General features: G+C 38.6%; 2 protein-coding genes across 2 annotated transcripts in view; one reads left to right on the top strand and one right to left on the bottom strand.

Moving 5' to 3' along the window:
- The window catches only part of LOC306764581 (rap guanine nucleotide exchange factor 1-like), a gene marked incomplete at its 3' end in the record, with an annotated part of 51,779 nt that extends 43,138 nt beyond the window's left edge, over positions 1 to 8,641 (bottom strand). Inside the window, exons 1-2 of the mRNA XM_079251755.1 lie at positions 8,597 to 8,641; positions 8,335 to 8,465 (exon numbers count right to left, since the gene is read on the bottom strand). Coding sequence (XP_079107881.1) covers positions 8,335 to 8,465; positions 8,597 to 8,624 — 159 coding nt within the window. The 5' untranslated portion in view covers positions 8,625 to 8,641. The remainder of the gene's footprint in view (positions 1 to 8,334; positions 8,466 to 8,596) is intronic.
- A 5,230-nt stretch (positions 8,642 to 13,871) lies between these two features.
- Positions 13,872 to 24,164, top strand: part of stxbp1b (syntaxin binding protein 1b) — a 161,352-nt gene continuing 151,059 nt past the window's right edge. Inside the window, exon 1 of the mRNA XM_079251815.1 lies at positions 13,872 to 13,914. Within this exon, the coding sequence (XP_079107941.1) occupies positions 13,878 to 13,914 (37 nt within the window). The 5' untranslated portion in view covers positions 13,872 to 13,877. The remainder of the gene's footprint in view (positions 13,915 to 24,164) is intronic.

A 24,164-nucleotide genomic window follows, 5' to 3' on the forward strand; every position in this document is an offset into this window, starting at 1 on the left:
AACATTATGTCTAATCTGTAAACATTATGTCTGATCAGTAAACATTATGTCTGATCTGTAAACATGTCTGATCAGTAAACATGTCTGATCTATAAACAGTATGTCTGATCTATAAACATTATGTCTGATCAGTAAACATTATGTCTGATCTGTAAACATGTCTGATCAGTAAACATGTCTGATGTGTAAACATTATGTCTGATCTATAAACATTATGTCTGATCTGTAAACATTATGTCTGATCTGTAAACATTATGTCTAATCTGCAAACATTATGTCTGATCAGTAAACATGTCTGATCTGTAAACATTATGTCTGATCAGTAAACATTATGTCTGATCTGTAAACATTATGTTTGATGTGTAAACATTATGTCTAATCTGTAAACATTATGTCTGATCAGTAAACATGTCTGATCTGTAAACATTATGTCTGATCTGTAAACATTATGTCTGATCTGTAAACATTATGTCTAATCCGTAAACATTATGTCTGATCAGTAAACATGTCTGATCAGTAAACATGTCTGATCTGTAAACATTATGTCTGATCTGTAAACATTATGTCTGATCTGTAAACATTATGTCTAATCCGTAAACATTATGTCTGATCAGTAAACATGTCTGATCTGTAAACATTATGTCTGATCTATAAACATTATGTCTGATCTGTAAACATTATGTCTGATCTGTAAACATTATGTCTGATCTGTTAACATTATGTCTAATCTGTAAACATTATGTCTGATCAGTAAACATGTCTGACCTGTAAACATTATGTCTGATCTGTAAACATGTCTGATGTGTAAACATTATGTCTGATCTATAAACATTATGTCTAATCTGTAAACATTATGTCTGATCTGTAAACATTATGTCTGATCAGTAAACATTATGTCTGATCTGTAAACATTATGTCTGATCTGTAAACATTATGTCTGATCTATAAACATTATGTCTGATCTGTAAACATTATGTCTGATCTGTAAACATGTCTGATCAGTAAACATGTCTGATCTATAAACATTATGTCTGATCTATAAACATTATGTCTGATCTGTAAACATTGTCTGATCAGTAAACATGTTTGATCTGTAAACATTATGTCTGATCTGTAAACATTATGTCTGATCTGTAAACATTATGTCTAATCTGTAAACATTATGTCTGATCAGTAAACATGTCTGATCTGTAAACATTATGTCTGATCAGTAAACATGTCTGATCTGTAAATTTTATGTCTGATCTATAAACATTATGTCTGATCTGTAAACATTATGTCTAATCTGTAAACATTATGTCTGACCTGTAAACATTATGTCTAACCTGTAAACATTATGTCTGATCTGTAAACATTATGTCTGATCTGTAAACATTATGTCTAATCTGTAAACATTATGTCTGATCAGTAAACATGTCTGACCTGTAAACATTATGTCTGACCTGTAAACATAATGTCTAATCTGTAAACATTATGTCTGATCTGTAAACATTATGTCTAATCTGTAAACATTATGTCTGATCAGTAAACATGTCTGATCTGTAAACATTATGTCTGATCTATAAACATTATGTCTGATCTGTAAACATTATGTCTAATCTGTAAACATTATGTCTGACCTGTAAACATTATGTCTGATCTGTAAACATTATGTCTGATCAGTAAACATGTCTGATGTGTAAACATTATGTCTGATCTGTAAACATTATGTCTGATCTGTAAACATCATGTCTGATCAGTAAACATGTCTGATCTGTAAACATTATGTCTGATGTGTAAACATTGTCTGATCTATAAACATTATGTCTGATCTGTAAACATTATGTCTGATCTATAAACATTATGTCTGACCTGTAAACATTATGTCTGATCTATAAACATTATGTCTGACCTGTAAACATTATGTCTGATGTGTAAACATTATGTCTGATCTGTAAACATTATGTCTGATCAGTAAACATTATGTCTGATCAGTAAACATGTCTGACCTGTAAACATTATGTCTTATCAGTAAACATGTCTGACCTGTAAACATTATGTCTGATCAGTAAACATGTCTGATGTGTAAACATTATGTCTAATCTGTAAACATTATGTCTGACCTGTAAACATTATGTCTAATCTGTAAACATTATGTCTGATCAGTAAACATGTCTGATCTGTAAACATTATGTCTGATCTGTAAACATTATGTCTAATCTGTAAACATTATGTCTGATCTATAAACATTATGTCTGATCTGTAAACATTATGTCTGATCTGTAAACATTATGTCTAATCTGTAAACATTATGTCTGATCAGTAAACATGTCTGACCTGTAAACATTATGTCTGATCAGTAAACATGTCTGATGTGTAAACATTTTGTCTGATCTATAAACATTATGTCTGATCTGTAAACATTATGTCTGATCTGTAAACATTATGTCTGATCTGTTAACATTATGTCTAATCTGTAAACATTATGTCTGATCAGTAAACATATCTGACCTGTAAACATTATGTCTGATCAGTAAACATGTCTGATGTGTAAACATTATGTCTGATCTATAAACATTATGTCTAACCTGTAAACATTATGTCTGATCTGTAAACATTATGTCTGATCTGTAAACATTATGTCTGATCTATAAACATTATGTCTGATCAGTAAAAATTATGTCTGATCTGTAAACATGTCTGATCAGTAAACATGTCTGATCTATAAACATTATGTCTGATCTATAAACATTATGTCGGATCTGTAAACATTGTCTGATCAGTAAACATGTCTGATCTGTAAACATTATGTCTGATCTGTAAACATTATGTCTGATCTGTAAACATTATGTCTAATCTGTAAACATTATGTCTGATCAGTAAACATGTCTGATCTGTAAACATTATGTCTGATCAATAAACATGTCTGATCTGTAAACATTATGTCTGATCTATAAACATTATGTCTGATCTGTAAACATTATGTCTAATCTGTAAACATCATGTCTGACCTGTAAACATTATGTCTGATCAGTAAACATGTCTGATCTGTAAACATTATGTCTGATCTGTAAACATTATGTCTGATCTGTAAACATTATGTCTAATCTGTAAACATTATGTCTGATCAGTAAACATGTCTGATCTGTAAACATTATGTCTGATCAGTAAACATGTCTGATCTGTAAACATTATGTCTGATCTATAAACATTATGTCTGACCTGTAAACATTATGTCTAATCTGTAAACATTATGTCTGACCTGTAAACATTATGTCTGATCTGTAAACATTATGTCTGATCAGTAAACATGTCTGATGTGTAAACATTATGTCTGATCTATAAACATTATGTCTGATCTGTAAACATTATGTCTGATCTATAAACATTATGTCTAATCTGTAAACATTATGTCTGATCTGTAAACATTATGTCTGATGTGTAAACATTATGTCTGATCTGTAAACATTATGTCTGATGTGTAAACATTATGTCTGATCAGTAAACATGTCTGACCTGTAAACATTATGTCTGATCTGTAAACATTATGTCTGATCTGTAAACATGTCTGACCTGTAAACATTATGTCTGATCAGTAAACATGTCTGATGTGTAAACATTATGTCTAATCTGTAAACATTATGTCTGACCTGTAAACATTATGTCTGACCTGTAAACATTATGTCTAACCTGTAAACATTATGTCTAACCTGTAAACATTATGTCTGACCTGTAAACATTATGTCTGATCTGTAAACATTATGTCTAATCTGTAAACATTATGTCTGATCAGTAAACATGTCTGATCTGTAAACATTATGTCTGATCAGTAAACATGTCTGACCTGTAAACATTATGTCTGACCTGTAAACATTATGTCTGACCTGTAAACATTATGTCTGATCTGTAAACATTATGTCAGACCTGTAAACATTATGTCTGATCAGTAAACATGTCTGATGTGTAAACATTATGTCTAATCTGTAAACATTATGTCTGATCAGTAAACATGTCTGACCTGTAAACATTATGTCTGATCTGTAAACATTATGTCTGATCTATAAACATTATGTCTGATCAGTAAACATGTCTGACCTGTAAACATTATGTCTGACCTGTAAACATTATGTCTGATCAGTAAACATGTCTGACCTGTAAACATTATGTCTGATCTGTAAACATTATGTCTGACCTGTAAACATTATGTCTGATCAGTAAACATGTCTGACCTGTAAACATTATGTCTGATCTGTAAACATTATGTCTGATCTATAAACATTATGTCTGATCAGTAAACATTATGTCTGATCTGTAAACATTATGTCTAATCTGTAAACATTATGTCTAATCTGTAAACATTATGTCTGATCAGTAAACATTATGTCTGATCAGTAAACATGTCTGATGTGTAAACATTATGTCTGATCAGTAAACATGTCTGACCTGTAAACATTATGTCTGATCAGTAAACATGTCTGACCTGTAAACATTATGTCTGATCAGTAAACATGTCTGATGTGTAAACATTATGTCTAATCTGTAAACATTATGTCTGACCTGTAAACATTATGTCTGACCTGTAAACATTATGTCTGATCTGTAAACATTATGTCTAATCTGTAAACATTATGTCTGATCAGTAAACATGTCTGATCTGTAAACATTATGTCTGATCAGTAAACATGTCTGACCTGTAAACATTATGTCTGACCTGTAAACATTATGTCTGACCTGTAAACATTATGTCTGATCTGTAAACATTATGTCTGACCTGTAAACATTATGTCTGATCAGTAAACATGTCTGACCTGTAAACATTATGTCTGATCTGTAAACATTATGTCTGATCTATAAACATTATGTCTGATCAGTAAACATGTCTGACCTGTAAACATTATGTCTGACCTGTAAACATTATGTCTGATCAGTAAACATGTCTGACCTGTAAACATTATGTCTGATCTGTAAACATTATGTCTGATCAGTAAACATTATGTCTGATCTGTAAACATTATGTCTAATCTGTAAACATTATGTCTGATCAGTAAACATTATGTCTGATCTGTAAACATTATGTCTAACCTGTAAACATTATGTCTGACCTGTAAACATTATGTCTGATCTGTAAACATTATGTCTGATCAGTAAACATGTCTGATCTGTAAACATTATGTCTGATCAGTAAACATGTCTGACCTGTAAACATTATGTCTGACCTGTAAACATTATGTCTGACCTGTAAACATTATGTCTGATCTGTAAACATTATGTCTGATGTGTAAACATTATGTCTAATCTGTAAACATTATGTCTGATCAGTAAACATGTCTGATCTGTAAACATTATGTCTGATCAGTAAACATGTCTGACCTGTAAACATTATGTCTGACCTGCAAACATTATGTCTGACCTGTAAACATTATGTCTGATCTGTAAACATTATGTCTGATGTGTAAACATTATGTCTAATCTGTAAACATTATGTCTGATCAGTAAACATGTCTGATCTGTAAACATTATGTCTGATCAGTAAACATGTCTGACCTGTAAACATTATGTCTGACCTGTAAACATTATGTCTGACCTGTAAACATTATGTCTGATCTGTAAACATTATGTCTGATGTGTAAACATTATGTCTAATCTGTAAACATTATGTCTGATCTGTAAACATTATGTCTGATCAGTAAACATGTCTGATGTGTAAACATTATGTCTAATCTGTAAACATTATGTCTGACCTGTAAACATTATGTCTGACCTGTAAACATTATGTCTAACCTGTAAACATTATGTCTAACCTGTAAACATTATGTCTGACCTGTAAACATTATGTCTGATCTGTAAACATTATGTCTAATCTGTAAACATTATGTCTGATCAGTAAACATGTCTGATCTGTAAACATTATGTCTGATCAGTAAACATGTCTGACCTGTAAACATTATGTCTGACCTGTAAACATTATGTCTGACCTGTAAACATTATGTCTGATCTGTAAACATTATGTCAGACCTGTAAACATTATGTCTGATCAGTAAACATGTCTGATGTGTAAACATTATGTCTAATCTGTAAACATTATGTCTGATCAGTAAACATGTCTGACCTGTAAACATTATGTCTGATCTGTAAACATTATGTCTGATCTATAAACATTATGTCTGATCAGTAAACATGTCTGACCTGTAAACATTATGTCTGACCTGTAAACATTATGTCTGATCAGTAAACATGTCTGACCTGTAAACATTATGTCTGATCTGTAAACATTATGTCTGACCTGTAAACATTATGTCTGATCAGTAAACATGTCTGACCTGTAAACATTATGTCTGATCTGTAAACATTATGTCTGATCTATAAACATTATGTCTGATCAGTAAACATTATGTCTGATCTGTAAACATTATGTCTAATCTGTAAACATTATGTCTAATCTGTAAACATTATGTCTGATCAGTAAACATTATGTCTGATCAGTAAACATGTCTGATGTGTAAACATTATGTCTGATCAGTAAACATGTCTGACCTGTAAACATTATGTCTGATCAGTAAACATGTCTGACCTGTAAACATTATGTCTGATCAGTAAACATGTCTGATGTGTAAACATTATGTCTAATCTGTAAACATTATGTCTGACCTGTAAACATTATGTCTGACCTGTAAACATTATGTCTGATCTGTAAACATTATGTCTAATCTGTAAACATTATGTCTGATCAGTAAACATGTCTGATCTGTAAACATTATGTCTGATCAGTAAACATGTCTGACCTGTAAACATTATGTCTGACCTGTAAACATTATGTCTGACCTGTAAACATTATGTCTGATCTGTAAACATTATGTCTGACCTGTAAACATTATGTCTGATCAGTAAACATGTCTGACCTGTAAACATTATGTCTGATCTGTAAACATTATGTCTGATCTATAAACATTATGTCTGATCAGTAAACATGTCTGACCTGTAAACATTATGTCTGACCTGTAAACATTATGTCTGATCAGTAAACATGTCTGACCTGTAAACATTATGTCTGATCTGTAAACATTATGTCTGATCAGTAAACATTATGTCTGATCTGTAAACATTATGTCTAATCTGTAAACATTATGTCTGATCAGTAAACATTATGTCTGATCTGTAAACATTATGTCTAACCTGTAAACATTATGTCTGACCTGTAAACATTATGTCTGATCTGTAAACATTATGTCTGATCAGTAAACATGTCTGATCTGTAAACATTATGTCTGATCAGTAAACATGTCTGACCTGTAAACATTATGTCTGACCTGTAAACATTATGTCTGACCTGTAAACATTATGTCTGATCTGTAAACATTATGTCTGATGTGTAAACATTATGTCTAATCTGTAAACATTATGTCTGATCAGTAAACATGTCTGATCTGTAAACATTATGTCTGATCAGTAAACATGTCTGACCTGTAAACATTATGTCTGACCTGCAAACATTATGTCTGACCTGTAAACATTATGTCTGATCTGTAAACATTATGTCTGATGTGTAAACATTATGTCTAATCTGTAAACATTATGTCTGATCAGTAAACATGTCTGATCTGTAAACATTATGTCTGATCAGTAAACATGTCTGACCTGTAAACATTATGTCTGACCTGTAAACATTATGTCTGACCTGTAAACATTATGTCTGATCTGTAAACATTATGTCTGATGTGTAAACATTATGTCTAATCTGTAAACATTATGTCTGATCTGTAAACATTATGTCTGATCTGTAAACATTATGTCTGATCAGTAAACATGTCTGATCTGTAAACATTATGTCTGACCTGTAAACATTATGTCTGATCAGTAAACATGTCTGACCTGTAAACATTATGTCTGACCTGTAAACATTATGTCTGACCTGTAAACATTATGTCTGATCTGTAAAGATTATGTCTGATGTGTAAACATTATGTCTAATCTGTAAACATTATGTCTGATCAGTAAACATGTCTGATCTGTAAACATTATGTCTGATGTGTAAACATTATGTCTAATCTGTAAACATTATGTCTGATCAGTAAACATGTCTGATCTGTAAACATTATGTCTGACCTGTAAAAATTATGTCTGACCTGTAAACATTATGTCTGACCTGTAAACATTATGTCTGACCTGTAAACATTATGTCTGATCTGTAAACATTATGTCTGTGTGGTCACCAGAAGATTCTTTTTCTGCTGACCCGAGGAATATTTCCATCGGTGATGTCGTTTTACAGACGGTTGCAGTGTGTCTGCCCAGCAGACTGCAGCTCCCTAAAGAAAAGGTATAAATCGCCATGGAAACCAGTGTAAGGGTGTGTACCTTATCCAGGTTCAGATCCGGTGGTTTGATGCTCGGTGAAGGGGTGTGTTTGATTCGCTCAGAGCGTTTGATCAGCTGTGTGTTGAGTTTCCCCTTCAGTTTCATGGTGAGAGAGTGGGCGAGTTGAGAGGCTTAGGAGAGGAGAACATCATCATCATCCTCATCTCCTTTAACATCAGACCTTACTCTAAGGAAGGTTAGACGCAAGACGCTCGCAGTGTATGTTGACATTTTGAAAAAGAAGTGACGAGGAGAAGCTCACCTATGTTGCTCTCGGGGCGGGAGGACATGGCTGCACACAGTTTATTCCTCCAGTCTCATGCTGAACAGCTCTGTTCTGTCCGTCTTCTTCCTGCTGCTTTCTCTTCCTTCCTCCTCCTCCTCTTCCTCTTTCAGACTTGTTTCAGTTCAATGCCCTGTGACCCTGATGATGATGATGATGATGTATGTGAGCATAAAGCGCCACCACTGGCTGCAGATACACATTGCTCTCGTCTTGTCTTGATAAAAGGTCCAGCTTCAACATTGGAAGATTCAGACTATAATGAAGTTTAGCTGTGCAGTGAAGAATTTCCTGAGATGACAGAAGAAAATATCTAGGTTCTAGACAAGCGAGAAATGTTTAAAACAAGTCGTGAAACATTCAACTTTAGTTCACAGCATGTAAAAAACACAAACAAAACTAACTATTGTTGGGATTGTTTGGAGACAAAAGATCCTAAACATGAAGCAACTCAACAAGATCATAGTTTGAATCTCCTCCAGTTTCTCAGTGAGATGACTGAAGCTATGTTGTGTGCAAATCTTTGTCTCTTCAAAGATTTGGCCTCTTTTAAGGTTGATGTCACTCAGTTTCTATTTTAGCTTCATTTAGAAATATTGAATGTCTTTTTTAAGCATTTTTTATTGATTGGTTTCTAAAAAAGCTTTCTTTTAGGCAGTTTGTTTTTTCTAAACTATAGTTACCATTTAACAGCAAAGAATTACAGAAAAGAATCTAGTAAAGACAGGGATTGCAATGACTCCAAATACCAATCACAGCTGTGATGCTACGGTGGCTGTTAGTGGCCAAAATTCTTGTCTGGATGATTCACAGACACCTCATCTTGATCTGTGAATGGATTCAGATGCATCATTCTACCTCTGCTGATAATCCTCCTGGTGAGCCGGCTGAGCTGCTCCATCTGTGTGGATCGACTAGAGAGGTTGTAGTTGAGTTCAGGAAACTCTGACCAGGAAAGGCTGTAGGTCCAGATGGGCTATGTCCAAGGCTCCTGAAAGGCTGCAGGGCAGCTAGCTGTTCCTCTCCAAAGGCTATTCAATATGAGCCTTAAGATGGAAAAAGTCCTGGTTCTATGGAAGACATCATGTCTCATACCGGTGCCCATAAAGGGCAACCGGTGGAACTGAATGACTACACACCGGTTGCTTTGACATCTCACATAATGAAGACCTTTGAGCGGCTTCGTGTTCGTTGCATGAGAATCCAGGTTGCTGAGTATCTGGACCCAGTTTCTAGACCCAGTTTCCAGTTTCTGGACCCAGTCTGCCAACCAGGAACACTTAGGAGTTGAGGATGCAGTTCTTTACATGCTGCACCAGACATATGCCTACCTGGAAGTGCCTGGTTCTTATGTGAGGATCATGTTCTTCAACTTCTCCAATGCTTTTAACACCACCAGGCCTCCCACACTGAAAGATAAACTTTTAGATTTGGGGGTGGCCCCCTCCCTGACATCCTGGATTATGGACTATCTAACATGAAGACAACAATATGTCAGGATGGGAGAAGTGTTTCTGGAACTCTGGAGGGCAGCACTGGGGTTTCACAGGGGACTATTTTAGCTCCCTTTCTTTTCACATTCTTCAGACTTCAGATACAACTCGGATTCCTGTCGCATCCAGAAGTATTCAGATGATACAGCTGTTAAGGCATGTGTGAGAGGTGGACAGGAAGGGGAGTACAGGGACCTGGTAGAGGTCTTCACAGACTGGACTAACAAGAACTGTCTTCTCCTGAACACTTCCAAGACCAAAGAGCTTGTGGGGGATTCCAGGAGATCTACGTCACACAGAAAGCCAGTCTGTATTGATGGAGAGGAAACAGAGAATGTGAAGACCTACAGGTACCTGGTGGTTCTGGACCAGAGGTTGGGATGGTCAGCCAATACAGACGCAGCGTTCAGGAAGGGAGAGAGTCGCTGGGGGAGTAGCATTACAAACAAGGACTGCAAACGTCTGGACAAACTGGTCAGGAAGGCTAGTCCTGTCCGCGGCAGCAGTCTGGACCCTGTTGGAGCCGAGGAGGAAACTTCAGGATAATAAAAAAACATCCCCTCCATAAAACCTGGCAGAACAGAGGAGCAGCTGCAGTGAGACTATATAAAATAAATAAAGTACCTACCTACCTACCTATCTAAATTGTAATACTTTTTCTTTTTATTACTTTAAAACATTTTACGTAACGGGCAGCTGCTTTGTTACACTCCATTTTGGAGCCCCTAGTGGAGGAGGAGGGAACTGCAATTTTTTGCACATAGGCTTCACTTTTAACTGCCGGAGGTTCTAATTGGTTAGCCCCCCAACCCCACCCTGCAAACCTAGTCACCTCTCTGTTCCCATTAGATTGTGCCCCAGGCCACGAAAACATAATTCCAATGGAAAAGATTTTTAAGCTTCTGCAAGATGTAGCTTCTTTAACCACTACGGTTAAAGAAACGGACTATTGTTCCTTGGTTTGAATCTCGATGCGATGATAAATTAAGTTGGATAGTTGTGCTGCTTCTCCAAATTGTTTTGTAATTGTTTATCAATCATTCAGCATAATATAACATTCGCAAGAATGTCCTATTATGCCAGTATGCTCTTCTTCTGCAAGAAGAGCATTTTTCTAGTTATTATTATTATATATTATTCCGCCAAACTTTGGCATGCTACTTCTCCTGCACCGTTCAAGTCACTCTATTTATTCAGATCTTAAACTCTGCAGCTCCTTCAGGACATGTGTGCTCCAACTTTTGTCATTTAAAATCTTTGTAGGGTTTGATATATTTAGCAGTAATTGTAAAAATAAATTCAGCCTTATGATTGGAAGAAAGTACTTCAAAACCAAATGGGGATTGGACGTGGAAAAAAATTCAGCTCGGCGATTGGTCTGTTTTTGCATAATGAGCTGAAAACAGCTTCAACGGGGATTCAGAGCTCTGCACCGGTTTGCAGTGTCCAGTTCATCTGGGGCCAGGTCTCCATTGTCTTTCTTGCAAAATGTTTGAAACACTACTCCTACACCTTCCACTACACCTTGTATCTCACTTCAGCCATTTAAGTATCAAACTCTTCAGCCTATTAAAAAGATATATGCTGTGACTTTTGGTCATATATACACTATTGACAAAAAGTTAGGGATTTCCAGCTTTTGGGTGAAATTTCACAACAAGCCTAAAATACATTCAAACCTGTACAGGTGAACTTAATGTGATCTTCTCTAAGCTTTTAAATGCACATGTCCAACTGTTAAATGTTTCAATAGATTTTGCACAAGTTGCTGTTCTCTAACAAGGAGCTTAACGGCAAAAATCACGGCAGGTGTGTGATCCTTGAATTGACCAATAAATGTCCTGGTTCAATTAGAGCTGGTGTTTAAACAGTTGTCCTCATCATGCTGTTCACATTTTGACATCATGAGACCAAGACGACACCTAACAATGGAACAACAGTCCCTTGCCATTGCCATGCTTCAAACAGGACGTTCTCAGACAGAAGTGGCCACTGAGCTTGGAGTGTCACAGAGTGTCATCAGCAGGTTGCAACAGAGATATGGAGAGACTGGAAGAGTCACAGAAAGGCCTAGAAGTGGACGTCCTTTGGCCACATCCCGTGCTGATGACCGCTACATTGTGAACACTGCCCTGAGAAACCGGATGATGAATGCCACTCAACTCCAGGCACGTTTAAGAGAGGTGAGAGGCACCCAAGTGTCCCGTCAGACCATTCCAAACCGTTTCCATCAGCGTGGTCTGCGTGCTAGACGACCTGCACGGGTACCTGACCACACCACCAGGCACAGGCATCATCGTCTTGCATGGGCCAGGGAGCATTTACGCTGGACGAGGAACCAGTGGGCCTCAGTGCTGTTCTCTGATGAAAGTCGATTCACACTGAGCAGAAATGATGGCCGGCAACGATGTTGGAGACGTCAGGGAGAGCGCTATGCATCAGCCACTGTTGTCACCAGGCCAGCTTTTGGTGGTGGCGGTGTTACAGTGTGGGCAGGGGTGTCCACTTGGTACAGAACTGCCCTACACTTTGTGAATGGTACAGTGACAAGCCCATACTACCTGAATAACATCATTAATCCAGTGATTGTGCCCCTACATGAACAGCACAGGCCTAATTTCATCTTCATGGACGACAATGCTCCTGCTCATCGAGGCCGCATCATCAGGGAACGGCTGTTGGAGACTGGTGGACCTCAAATGGAACGGCCTGCACTCTCTCCAGACCTGAATCCCATTGAAAACCTGTGGGATCAGCTGAGCCGTCGTGTAGAGGCTCGAGACCCTGCACCCCAGAACCTCAATGACCTGAGGGCTGCCCTTCAAGAAGAGTGGGATGCCATGCCTCAGCAGGCAATAAGTTGCCTTGTGAACAGCATGAGACGTCGTTGTCAAGCTGTAATTGATGCTCAAGGGCACATGACCAGATATTGAGACGTTCAAATTTTTTGTTGTGGTGTAACTACCATTGTTGTTACCTTTTGTGTTGAATGAATTTTTTGAGATGAGGAAATCAGTAGTGCATCCTTCTACTTAAATGTCTTACTTTTATGATATTATGTCACTGTAGCATGAACATATTGCATTTTCCATAAATTTCACCCGAAAGCCAAATATCCCTAACTTTTTGTGAGTAGTGTATGTATGTATATATATTTGGTCACACACATAAGAACCAGTGGTTGGTCAATCAGTGCTGCGGGGAAATTTGTGTGCTCAGTAATCAACGTCCCAGCTGGACCGGATCCTGTCTTTCCCCTGAACCTCCCCTATTTAAAATAACTTACTCTACTAAAACCTCCATTGCTTTGTGTGGGTGGCTGCATTTTCCGGTTCCTCAAGGACCACATTACAATCCCATCATATTGCAGGTTTACTCTACCCAGTCCATCAACTAACAGATCATTGTCTGGAACTAGCATTTCTGTTAGGTAAAGGTGGAATACAGGGACAAACTGCTAGACTGCTGCTCTCGTCGGACTAGATTAAATGACCTTGTCATATTGCACTATATTGTACTGTATCATACGATATAGTTTCATCATATCGCATGCTATATTATCTTATTGCACTGCATTCCATCATTTTGCACTGCATTGCAATGTCCGTTTCAAACATCACATATGATGTTCAGTCATTTCTGTGCTGAAGGATTTTATTTTGGAGGAGCTGAACCGGAAGCGTAAGCTTCATCCCGCTAATCTCAGTGGGAGCTTGGTGGACTCGGTTATCTGTGGAGAGGAGGACGTGTGTCCTGGAGGGCTCATCATGGCACCACTTGGATTAAAAGCTATTGTTGGAGAAAGTAAGATCTGTTTTTATTATTGTTGTTTAGTGGAAGTTTTCTTTATCAGATTAAAATATGTGAACAAACAAAATAACTCTGTCTAATATGAAGCTCAGTAGATGACTATGGAGGATTATAATCTGAAGCAAAGCTTCAGTGTGAGGTAGGCGAATGGGAAGACATTATAATCACACTGTAATCTGGAAAAATTTGATCACCTGGATAAAACGTGAAAGTGGGAATGCTGAAGGAAACGGATAAAACGGGAAAGTGGGAATGCTGGAGGAAACGGATAAAACGGGAAAGAGGGAATGCTGAAGGAAACGGATAAAACGGGAAAGTAGGAATGCTGGAGGAAACAGATAAAACGGGAAAGTAGGAATGCTGGAGGAAACAGATAAAACGGGAAAGTGGGAATGCTGGAGGAAACAGATAAAACGGGAAAGTGGGAATGCTGGAGGAAACAGATAAAACGGGAAAGTAGGAATGCTGGAGGAAACAGATAAAACGGGAAAGTAGGAATGCTGGAGGAAACAGATAAAACGGGAAAGTGGGAATGCTGGAGGAAACGGATAAAACGGGAAAGTGGGAATGCTGGAGGAAACAGATAAAACGGGAAAGTAGGAATGCTGGAGGAAACGGATAAAACGGGAAAGTGGGAATGCTGGAGGAAACAGATAAAACGGGAAAGTAGGAATGCTGGAGGAAACAGATAAAACGGGAAAGTAGGAATGCTGGAGGAAACAGATAAAACGGGAAAGTGGGAATGCTGGAGGAAACGGATAAAACGGGAAAGTGGGAATGCTGGAGGAAACAGATAAAACGGGAAAGTAGGAATGCTGGAGGAAACAGATAAAACGGGAAAGTGGGAATGCTGGAGGAAACGGATAAAACGGGAAAGTGGGAATGCTGGAGGAAACAGATAAAACGGGAAAGTAGGAATGCTGGAGGAAACAGATAAAACGGGAAAGTAGGAATGCTGGAGGAAACGGATAAAACGGGAAAGTGGGAATGCTGGAGGAAACGGATAAAACGGGAAAGTAGGAATGCTGGAGGAAACAGATAAAACGGGAAAGTAGGAATGCTGGAGGAAACAGATAAAATGGGAAAGTGGGAATGCTGGAGGAAACAGATAAAACGGGAAAGTAGGAATGCTGGAGGAAACAGATAAAACGGGAAAGTGGGAATGCTGGAGGAAACAGATAAAACGGGAAAGTGGGAATGCTGGAGGAAACAGATAAAACGGGAAAGTGGGAATGCTGGAGGAAACGGATAAAACGGGAAAGTGGGAATGCTTCTCCATGTCAGTGAGCTAGAGGAGGCTGATGTGAAGTTTTATCCAGACTCTACGGCAGCATTTCATGAGGCCTCACACACAGGCTTGTTGGTAGAATAGATGCACACACTCAGTGTAAATCCTGCCTCTCTAATCTGTTTCTGTGTGGATTAACTGCTGTGACATCATTCTGAGAGGAGGGGGTGGAGGAAGAGGAAGAGGAGGAACAATCTGATTCAGACACATGAAAACAACAAACTAATTCTAAAGATGAACCATTACTAGAGCTGATTGCAGAGCAGAACCCTCCTCAGTGTGTAAATGACGCGTGGTAAATAAACGCTTATATTTGATTAAAACAGGTGATAATCAGGTGAAATGCATGGAGGCGTTTTCTAAATCCTGCTGAGACGTCAGTCTTTTAATCCTCAATATGTTCAGCTCCATGATGCTATGTCTAGTTTTCTGAGCTTTCTACAGTGTTATGGTGATGAATTTTCATCAGACATGTGAGCGGCGACGTTTTTTTATCACCTAAACATGTTTTCCCGCACTCTATGTTTGGTTTCCATGGCGACCGAAACGCTTGGTTTTAATGTTTGTTCTACTTGGAGATTTTAGTGGCGTCCCGGGGGAGGGGCTCAGTGATTGGTCATCTTCTCCAGGTTGTGCACGCTCACAAAAAGAAAGCCCCGCCCACCTTCACTGCTCAGTATAACTACTCCTAGCAGCTGACCAATCAGACACAGCCTGCAGGACATGGGGCGGAGCTTCCTCTGTTGGCGTGTTTCTGGCTGATCTGAGAGCATCAATACAACATGAATGGAGGGGTTTGTGGAAAATGATGGATTATTTCTAGTCCTTCTGGACTTGCAGATTAAAATAAATTAGGCTGAAATGTGCATCATGGAGACACTTTATGAGATAAAAGGTGACTTCACACCTTTCTTAATCTGTGGTGAAGGTTTTTTGGGGTGGAGGTGTGGCAGCTACTTACAGTTTCTGTATAAAGCTAAGTTCTACAACATAAGCTTTGCCCCTCTTTCTCTCTGGCTGGCAAATTGTTCTACGACTGATTAATGTCGGTCATCTCAGTAAAAAGGCTTTTCTCCATGGACAGCATAGCCAGCGTCTTCAGACTCTCCTGGCTTGGCTGTTTTGTTCTTTTCAGCGCTGAAAAGCACCTCTCCGCTTCTGCTGTGGTCAGGTGGTGACCACCTTTAGGACCGTGGCGGTTTCTGAAAAGACATTTTCAATATTACTCTCCATAAACAGTTGAAATAGATCCACAGATGAGACTGATGTGTATCTTCAGCTTTGTTCCGATGAGAACTGGGTTTCCTTCAAGTTCTGTTTCAACTGGAAATCCATCATCTTCCAGCTCAGCCCGTCTCCCTGCAGCAGAGTGGCACAGACAAGGTAGTCTGTAAAGGAGAAGTGCTCCCTGGTATGACCAATAACACTATCACAGGCATGCAGAGAGAAAATGAATGAGTTCAAAGCTAAACCAGCACTCAGAGAACGCAGAAAAAAATCTTTAAAAAATTCCAGCCTCCAGATGGTGATCCGGATCACTGCCAAAATCTTATTTGTTCCTTATCAAATTCTAAGATTTCCAGGAAATTTGCTGAAAATCTGTCTACAAAGTTGTGAGTGATGTTGGTAACAGACAGACAGGTTGTAATTGTTCACCACTTGTCCCTAACATTGACCTTTTCTCATATTTGTCCCTTTAACTTTATTCTGTTATTTCTGTTGCTAGGTAACCGTGCTGCACTTACTATCCCGGGTTGTTGGTGTTTTCATTGTGTTGCATTTTTCATTGTGTTATCATTTAACATTATTCTTTGTGTAACTCCACCTTGCAGGATTGGTGTTGGGAAATGGCCAACCCATCACTTCCTCACTGCAGGTGTGAGGGACTTCCTAGATTAGGTGATTGGGAGAAACCAAGTGGAGGATTTCCTCTTCTGTAGTTTCTTTAAGTGTGGGTTTATTTGAAATAATGTATGATGTAACACATGTTAAAATCAGAAAAAACAATCAGTTGCACAAATAAATTAAAAAAGTTGTAGTTAAATTTATTGCTCCTTTAGATTGTTCTATTATTATAAAGTATTATTAAAAAACAGCTATTTGACACGTAGGACTAAAACTGTGCTCTTAGGGAGGAATGTCACTGCCCCTTTCAGAGACCGGCGACAGCAGCTAGATGGCGCTGCAGAGGCGAGACGTTGAAAGAGAGCAGAGGAAGACAAGGCAGGAGCAAGCGGTGACGAACAACGTGTAAAAAGCCGTTTTAAACTTTATAAACCGCTACTTACCTGGTCAAGACAAGACGGGGAATAGATCAGAGTTGAAGGGACTTGGTTTTGGTCAGGTTTTTGGTTTGATCGATTGGAAGCCGAGTCAGAGTGAAGATTCATCTGTGACGTGCAGACTGCACGTGGACATGATTTAAGGATGGCGAGCCAGACCCAGACCTAACAGCTTCGGTTTCATCTTCCTCACACAGGGGAAGCTACCTTCTTGTTGCATTCGAGCTGGAGGTGACTCGCTGCCATAGCGGTAGGAGTGAAAGAATTTGACTGAACTGAATTGGGTTTTTTTTCCGGAACAAAGTTCTATTCATTTTTGGACTACACAACAGAGGTTGCGTTCGGACTGACTGGAGCTTTACTGTTACACTTTTTCCTTTGTTCAAAATTGATAATATTTTGATGTGTGATTATTGTGGTCCATTTTGATTTCTTTCTAATATAAATGAAGTGTTTTTCCTGTCTGTGGGAGAACGGGGAGAAGAGAGTTAACTCAGGAAAACAAGTAGGAGGTCACAGAGACGTAAAATAGGCGTAGTATATTCTCATAGACTACCTAACAAGACTTTAAACAGTCTAGTTGAACTCTAGAATTACTTCAAAAACTAATTTAGGCTAGTTTCAACCTCAGAGGAACAAAAAATAAAGGGGGATGGATTGTGTCCTGTTTACTGTACCTCTCCATCAGAGCCTGCAGGAGGGTTTATTTGATTTCTTTTTTTTTTCTAAATGTTATTTTATGTGTGTTGCTAATTCTTTTATTGTTATATTAAATTGCCGGCCTTTGCATTTAAAGTACTAATCTCTGGTTTATTTATTTTACTCTCCACTCCTTAGAACCTAGAACTGGTCTGTTGGCACAGCTAGTGGTGTTAGTTGACACAAGTGCTACAATGAGAACTGGTATTCTTTTTGTTTGTTTAGGAATTTGGTTTGTTTAATGTTGGTGTAGAATAAGGTTGCTGGCATAGGGAAATGGGGAAATGGTTTAAGCTAAATCAAATCAGGTGTGTCTAATAGAGTATATAAGCAAGCAGTTTTGTGAGTTTGCGAGGGGAGAGAGAGGGAAGGAAAAAGATATTAAACTAGTGACTGATTGCCCCAATTTTTGTAACTGTATGATGGACAACTCGTGGAAAATAAATGTTCATCTTTAAAGAAATCCCAGGACTGCTGATTCTGTCTACGTCTAATCTTCTTCAACCTTGGTCTCGGCCTGGACTGACAAGAAGTCACTTCTCTGGACTTAGGTCGTTTTTTTTTTTTCTTGCAACAGACAACATACAGTCCAGCAGCTCATTCTGCACAGTTTTGGAAGTTCCCCTAAATACAGTGGTATTGTCAGGGGGCCCTTTCAAAGCTCCATCAAGAGAAGCCACAAAATCTTTAAATGCATGGAAAATCCTTGGTTTTCAGAGCTCTCGCCTTCAGCATCACCATGTAAAGCCAACTCAAAGGCTCTGCAACTTGACACAGTCATTCAATCTAGACAGTATGGGAAAACTGAGTGCTGACCTTTATTCTTCCTTCTTTGGCTCCCAAACCGGTTATTTCAATGTCGTCTTCAAAACTGAAGAAATTTCTGACACGTCTAGTCGTCATCCAGTCGATGCATGTGATCTACAGTCTGGGATGGTTGTCAGGATTTCTGTATCAGCAGCATAATGATGTTGACATATTTAGTTGCCTTTCATGGTTTGACCTGGAGCATATTGATTTAGGCCAGCAGTTGCCCCGAGATGGAGCCTTGGACAACTTTACATGGCATTTCAACCTTTTTATATTTACAGTTACCATGAGACATGAAGCAATCCCCGTCTTTTAGGTTGGACTCAAACCAAGTAATGGTCTACTAAGATGTGTGGTCAACCGCACTAGTACCAGGACTGAAATGTTTCTGCTATCTGTGCTAAAGCGGATGTCATGGATGGAGAGACCACTCTGTCAAAGTGTGGTTGTAAATATTCATTCTTGTGTTTTCTATCAGCTGATTGTCTTTCAGACTTTGTCTTGTTGCTTTATGGACACTTCCAGCTAATCCTGTTTTCTAATTGGACCAAACAAGCCATTCACTAACATCACTGCTTGTTATTTACCACTGTTCCTCCCACCGCACGCTCTGCTGAATGAATGTTTACACCAGAAATAAAATGTTTTGGTCAGTAAATATTTTAAAATTTATCAGTGTCAAACACCACAGATAATGGCCAAGGAGACATTGTGATTAATCTAGAATAGAATAGAACAGAACAGAATAGAATTTATTGTTGGTACACATGCATGTGCAATGAAATTCGGGTGCTCAGATCAGTATAATGTACAAGATACAGAACAAAATGACAAGCATACACAAAGGGGAATAGAAGCGTACGGCTGCTAATTACTAGTTCCTGTCCAGCGCGTTCACCGGCAACATGTCTACCAATGCTGAAAAAGAGGTTTACACATTTAAGTATTTTCAGCATTAAAATACGATTTAATAACAAGACTGAAATTACGGCGTTTTATTTTACAATGGTATCTTCTGCTCTGGGAAAGTTTGCTACAGTTAGCACAAGAGGCTAGCATTCGCTGAACTGCTGGTTTGATATATGAACACATAAAACCACTGTGGCTGTTTTCTTTCAGGGACAATCATCTATATGTTGCAGCATTTCCTTTACTTCTGTGCTCACTGCTAAATTGTATCACATGTTTTAACCAGAGACACCAGAACACACGAGGGCACTTATCCACTACCGAGCAGAAAAAGAGGAGTTTATCGTTTACATTCCTGTTCTTGTACTAATTTCTGTTAAAAAGCCTCTTTTAAGTTATAATTACATAAAGAAGTTACACGTTCAATTCCCATGTTGTTAATACAATGTCTGCAAAACAACGTTCCAGGGACAGTAGTTCCCGTTTATGCAGTTTATACAGCATTAACATTTTCATACAATTACTACTACAGTCTGTATTTATATCTACATTTAAAAAAAAAAAAAAAGAATCAAGCTATGCACATGTATCTCATAGACAACTTGTGTCTGACCCTTGTAATGGAACGCATTGGGCTGATGAAAACAAACAAAACATTTCTACTTTCGATACAGAACATTCATAAAAGAGGTGTGGTTGGAAGGAAAGGTGACTGGCCAACAAGCAGACAGAAATGGGAGATATACCGACTGGCCAGACAGCAGAAGGTAGCACGGCTGATGAAAACGGCATCTTGGAAAAACTCTGATTGCGTAGCAGCTAGAGGGCCGCAGCTTGATGACGTCGTCACGGTGGAGTGGTGTCCCATTTCTTAGGGGAACATTTTCACCACTTGACACTTACCCCTCCACTGGCGGGCCGAGGGATAGGGGAAGGGGAAGGGATAGGGATAAAAGATAGAATTCAGACTTAGCCTAAATCTAAAATTAAATATTAAACCGTGTACCAAATAAACAGCAAGGTGCATTTACTTCTTTATCTGTGTGTGTGTGTGTGTGTGTGTGAATCTGTGTGTGTGTGTGTGAATGATGTTGTTTACCCATGATGTCACATCCGCTGACACAGAAACAGCCCAGAAATAGTGGTGGATGGGCTAAGCGGATTGGAGGAGATTAGAGGCAGTGATTGCAGGGCCTACCTACCCTTCATTCTTTGTCCCACAGACGCTTCATTCCCCCCCCCCCCCCCCCCCCCCCCCCCCCCACACACACACACACACATATGCCACCCATGAAAAACTACACGCTGTTTGACCACAACCAGTCTGGCTCACACTTCTGACTTGTCTGCATCTCAGATAAATTGTTAGCGGGTAAAGTGTGGTATACATTGGTGGTCTGATGGGCGGCTTTCTCTTCATGTTGTCATGAAGGATTTTCCAACCAGTTCTGCAGGATTTGCATAATTTATGTCAAATTACTGACACAAAGACTGGATTATTAATCTTCTCTCCATTTTTGAAAACCTGTTTGAAAACCCATTTCAATGCCTTTGAACCAATATCAGAGTTGTATTTGATTGCTGATATTGCCCCTTTTGCTGGCCTTATTAACTTGTACCATACTTTTATCAGTGTGATTCATCACATTCACACTATTGAGTTCCTGTTTCTCTTTATTCTTTATTACTGTGAATGCCCAGTATTGAGATCCCATTCTTTAAAATTATTACTGTGAATGCCAAGCTGTGATTGTGTAGTAGTTAAATGAATGAACTCTTGGTCAGATCTTTGTAGGTTCAAATCCTGATGCGGTACCTTGACAAAGTCAGATAGTTGGGCTTCTTCTCTAAATGGTTATGCAGTTGCCTATCAATCGTTAAGCATGATAGGGCATTCACAGTCGCTCTTATGCAAAAAGAGAAACTTTTCTAGTTATTATTATTCATTATTTGTTTGGCACGCTATAACTCTTGCACCGTTCAAGTCACTTCAATGAGTCACATCTTAAACCCAAAAGCTCCTTCAGGAGCTGTGTGCTAAGACTTTTGTCATTTCAAATCTTCATAACTTTTGAGATATTTAGCAATTTGCAAAACTAAATTCAGCCTTGTGATTGGATGAAAGCCCTTCAAACCAAATCTGGATTGGACATCGTAAAAATTCAGCTTGGCGATTGGTTGGTTTTTGCATAATGAGCTGAAAACAACTTCAACAGGGGTTCGGGGCTCTGCACCGGTTTGCAGAGTCCGGTTCGTCTTGGTCCCGGTCTCCATTGTCTTTCTTACAAAATGTTTGAAACGCTACTCCTCCTACACCTTTTACCTCACTTCAGTCATTCAAGTATTAAACTCGTCAGCCCATTCAGGAAATACGTGCAGTGACTTTTGATCTTTGTAACATTTAAACTTTTCAAGCTCAAGTTCATCATTCAAGTTTTTGTCAATTTCATAAATCCGTTCCTGTGATTGGACAAAACAGAAGTCAGCTCAGCAATTGGTCAATTTTCAGCTCCGGTACACAGGTACGCATTGGTATACATATCTGGGTTCAAACCCAGTGTTGAACATTGTGTGCTATGATGGTATGTCAGTTGTTGCACACAGAGTACAGTGTGCTGTTCTATCAAAGTGCTTAGCTTCAGCTGCACGCTGTGCAGTTAAAGTATGGGTGGTCTGCATAAATAAGATAAAGCATGTGCAATGTCTGTCCTCAAAAGTTGTACACTTAATACAAAGTGTTCATTCAAGTTTAAAAATAAACTGCAGAAATGACAGTTCAACGTTAAATTTTTGTTGGTACAATGCTTCAAATGAAACAAAGATGTTCATGTTGAACAATAAAATCTTTAACTGATTACACAGGCTATTTTAAATGGCTATGGCTAGAGGAGTTTTTCTGTACCACACATTTCCACAAATGTAGGCATGTGTGAGGTGGTGGCCTAGCGGTTATGAGAATGGGCTTTATCTCTGGATTTTGTGGAATCAAATCCATCAAGAGACATATTATGCAATATGGCTGCACAATATAACTTACCACCTTCTTCCTCTTTTTAATCTTCAAGAAATTATTGCTCTCTCTGCAGTTTTTGTCACTTCAAAAGTATTTTTCTTTGGATTTCTTTTACACTTCATCATATTACACATTATCGCATTCACACTTGCCGCTGTGTAATAACAGAAGTAGTCTAGTTGTGTTTAGTCTTAGAGTGTTTTTAATAAAGTTAGCTGTTTTAAAATTGTTTTATGTTTATATTCAGCAATTTTTCCAACTGTTTTTGTGTTAAAGTTCTTCGCAAAGAAAAATTATTTGTTGAATTAAAATATTAAGGGGTATGTATCACCACCTCATTTATTTAATCAATTGTTGTGAGATGTTCCACACTCATGTGCAGGTTATGCAGCTCAGTATGTGCAGTATGTATTAATGAGATGTGCTTAACCGGAAGTGTGTGTGTAGGTGTGTAGTTCGCAGTGAGTGAACGGAGATCGGAGCAGGAAAAAAATGGAGAGAGCGATCATTTGTTTTTATGCCAGTGCACCTCCGAAAATAAAGGAGAGCTCTTCAGTAGACGCAGCCTGTCATTCTTTTATTATATATGCCCCCCTCCTTCCTCCTAAGAACGGAGTGAGGAGCCGAGAAAGTTAGCTCCGGAGTTCTGGAACATCCACTAGCCACGTCGGCCGGCCCGAGAAGACACGCATCTTCTTTTTCCTCTGACCGCAGCTGGAAGAGAATCCGGGAACGCTTAACACAATGCTTTTCCAATCAAACATCAAATATAGATACTAAATAAATATCAAACTGGCCAACTGTAAGTGAGATAGAAGGTAAGTGAGGTTGTGCTGTAGTGAAGCAGTTCCTGTGACATGGCAGAATCAAACATTTATTCACACATTCATATAATGAATGATGAATAAAGAGCCGTCACCTTATCGTGGTGGAGGGGTTTGTGCGTCCCGAAGATCCTAGCAGCTATGTTGTCGGGGGCTTTATGCCCCTGGTAGGGTCACCATGGCAAACAGGTGTCTAGGGGAGGGACCAGACTAAGCGCGACTCAGAGACCTTTATGATGAGAGCCAACATAAAAAGTGACATTCCCATGCCCAGATGCAGGTCAGTGGTGCCCTCCCTCTTGATCAAGACCTGGGGGTGGAGTATGAGGATGAGCGTCTGGTGGCCCAGTTGAGCTCAGCCCAAAATGATTACATGGGTGTGAGTAGGACAACAACCGTAGGACCCTGGCAGTCTGATC

Source organism: Telmatherina bonti, assembly GCF_933228915.1.
Source record: "Telmatherina bonti genome assembly, chromosome: 13".
Classification (NCBI taxonomy): Eukaryota; Metazoa; Chordata; class Actinopteri; order Atheriniformes; family Telmatherinidae; genus Telmatherina; species Telmatherina bonti.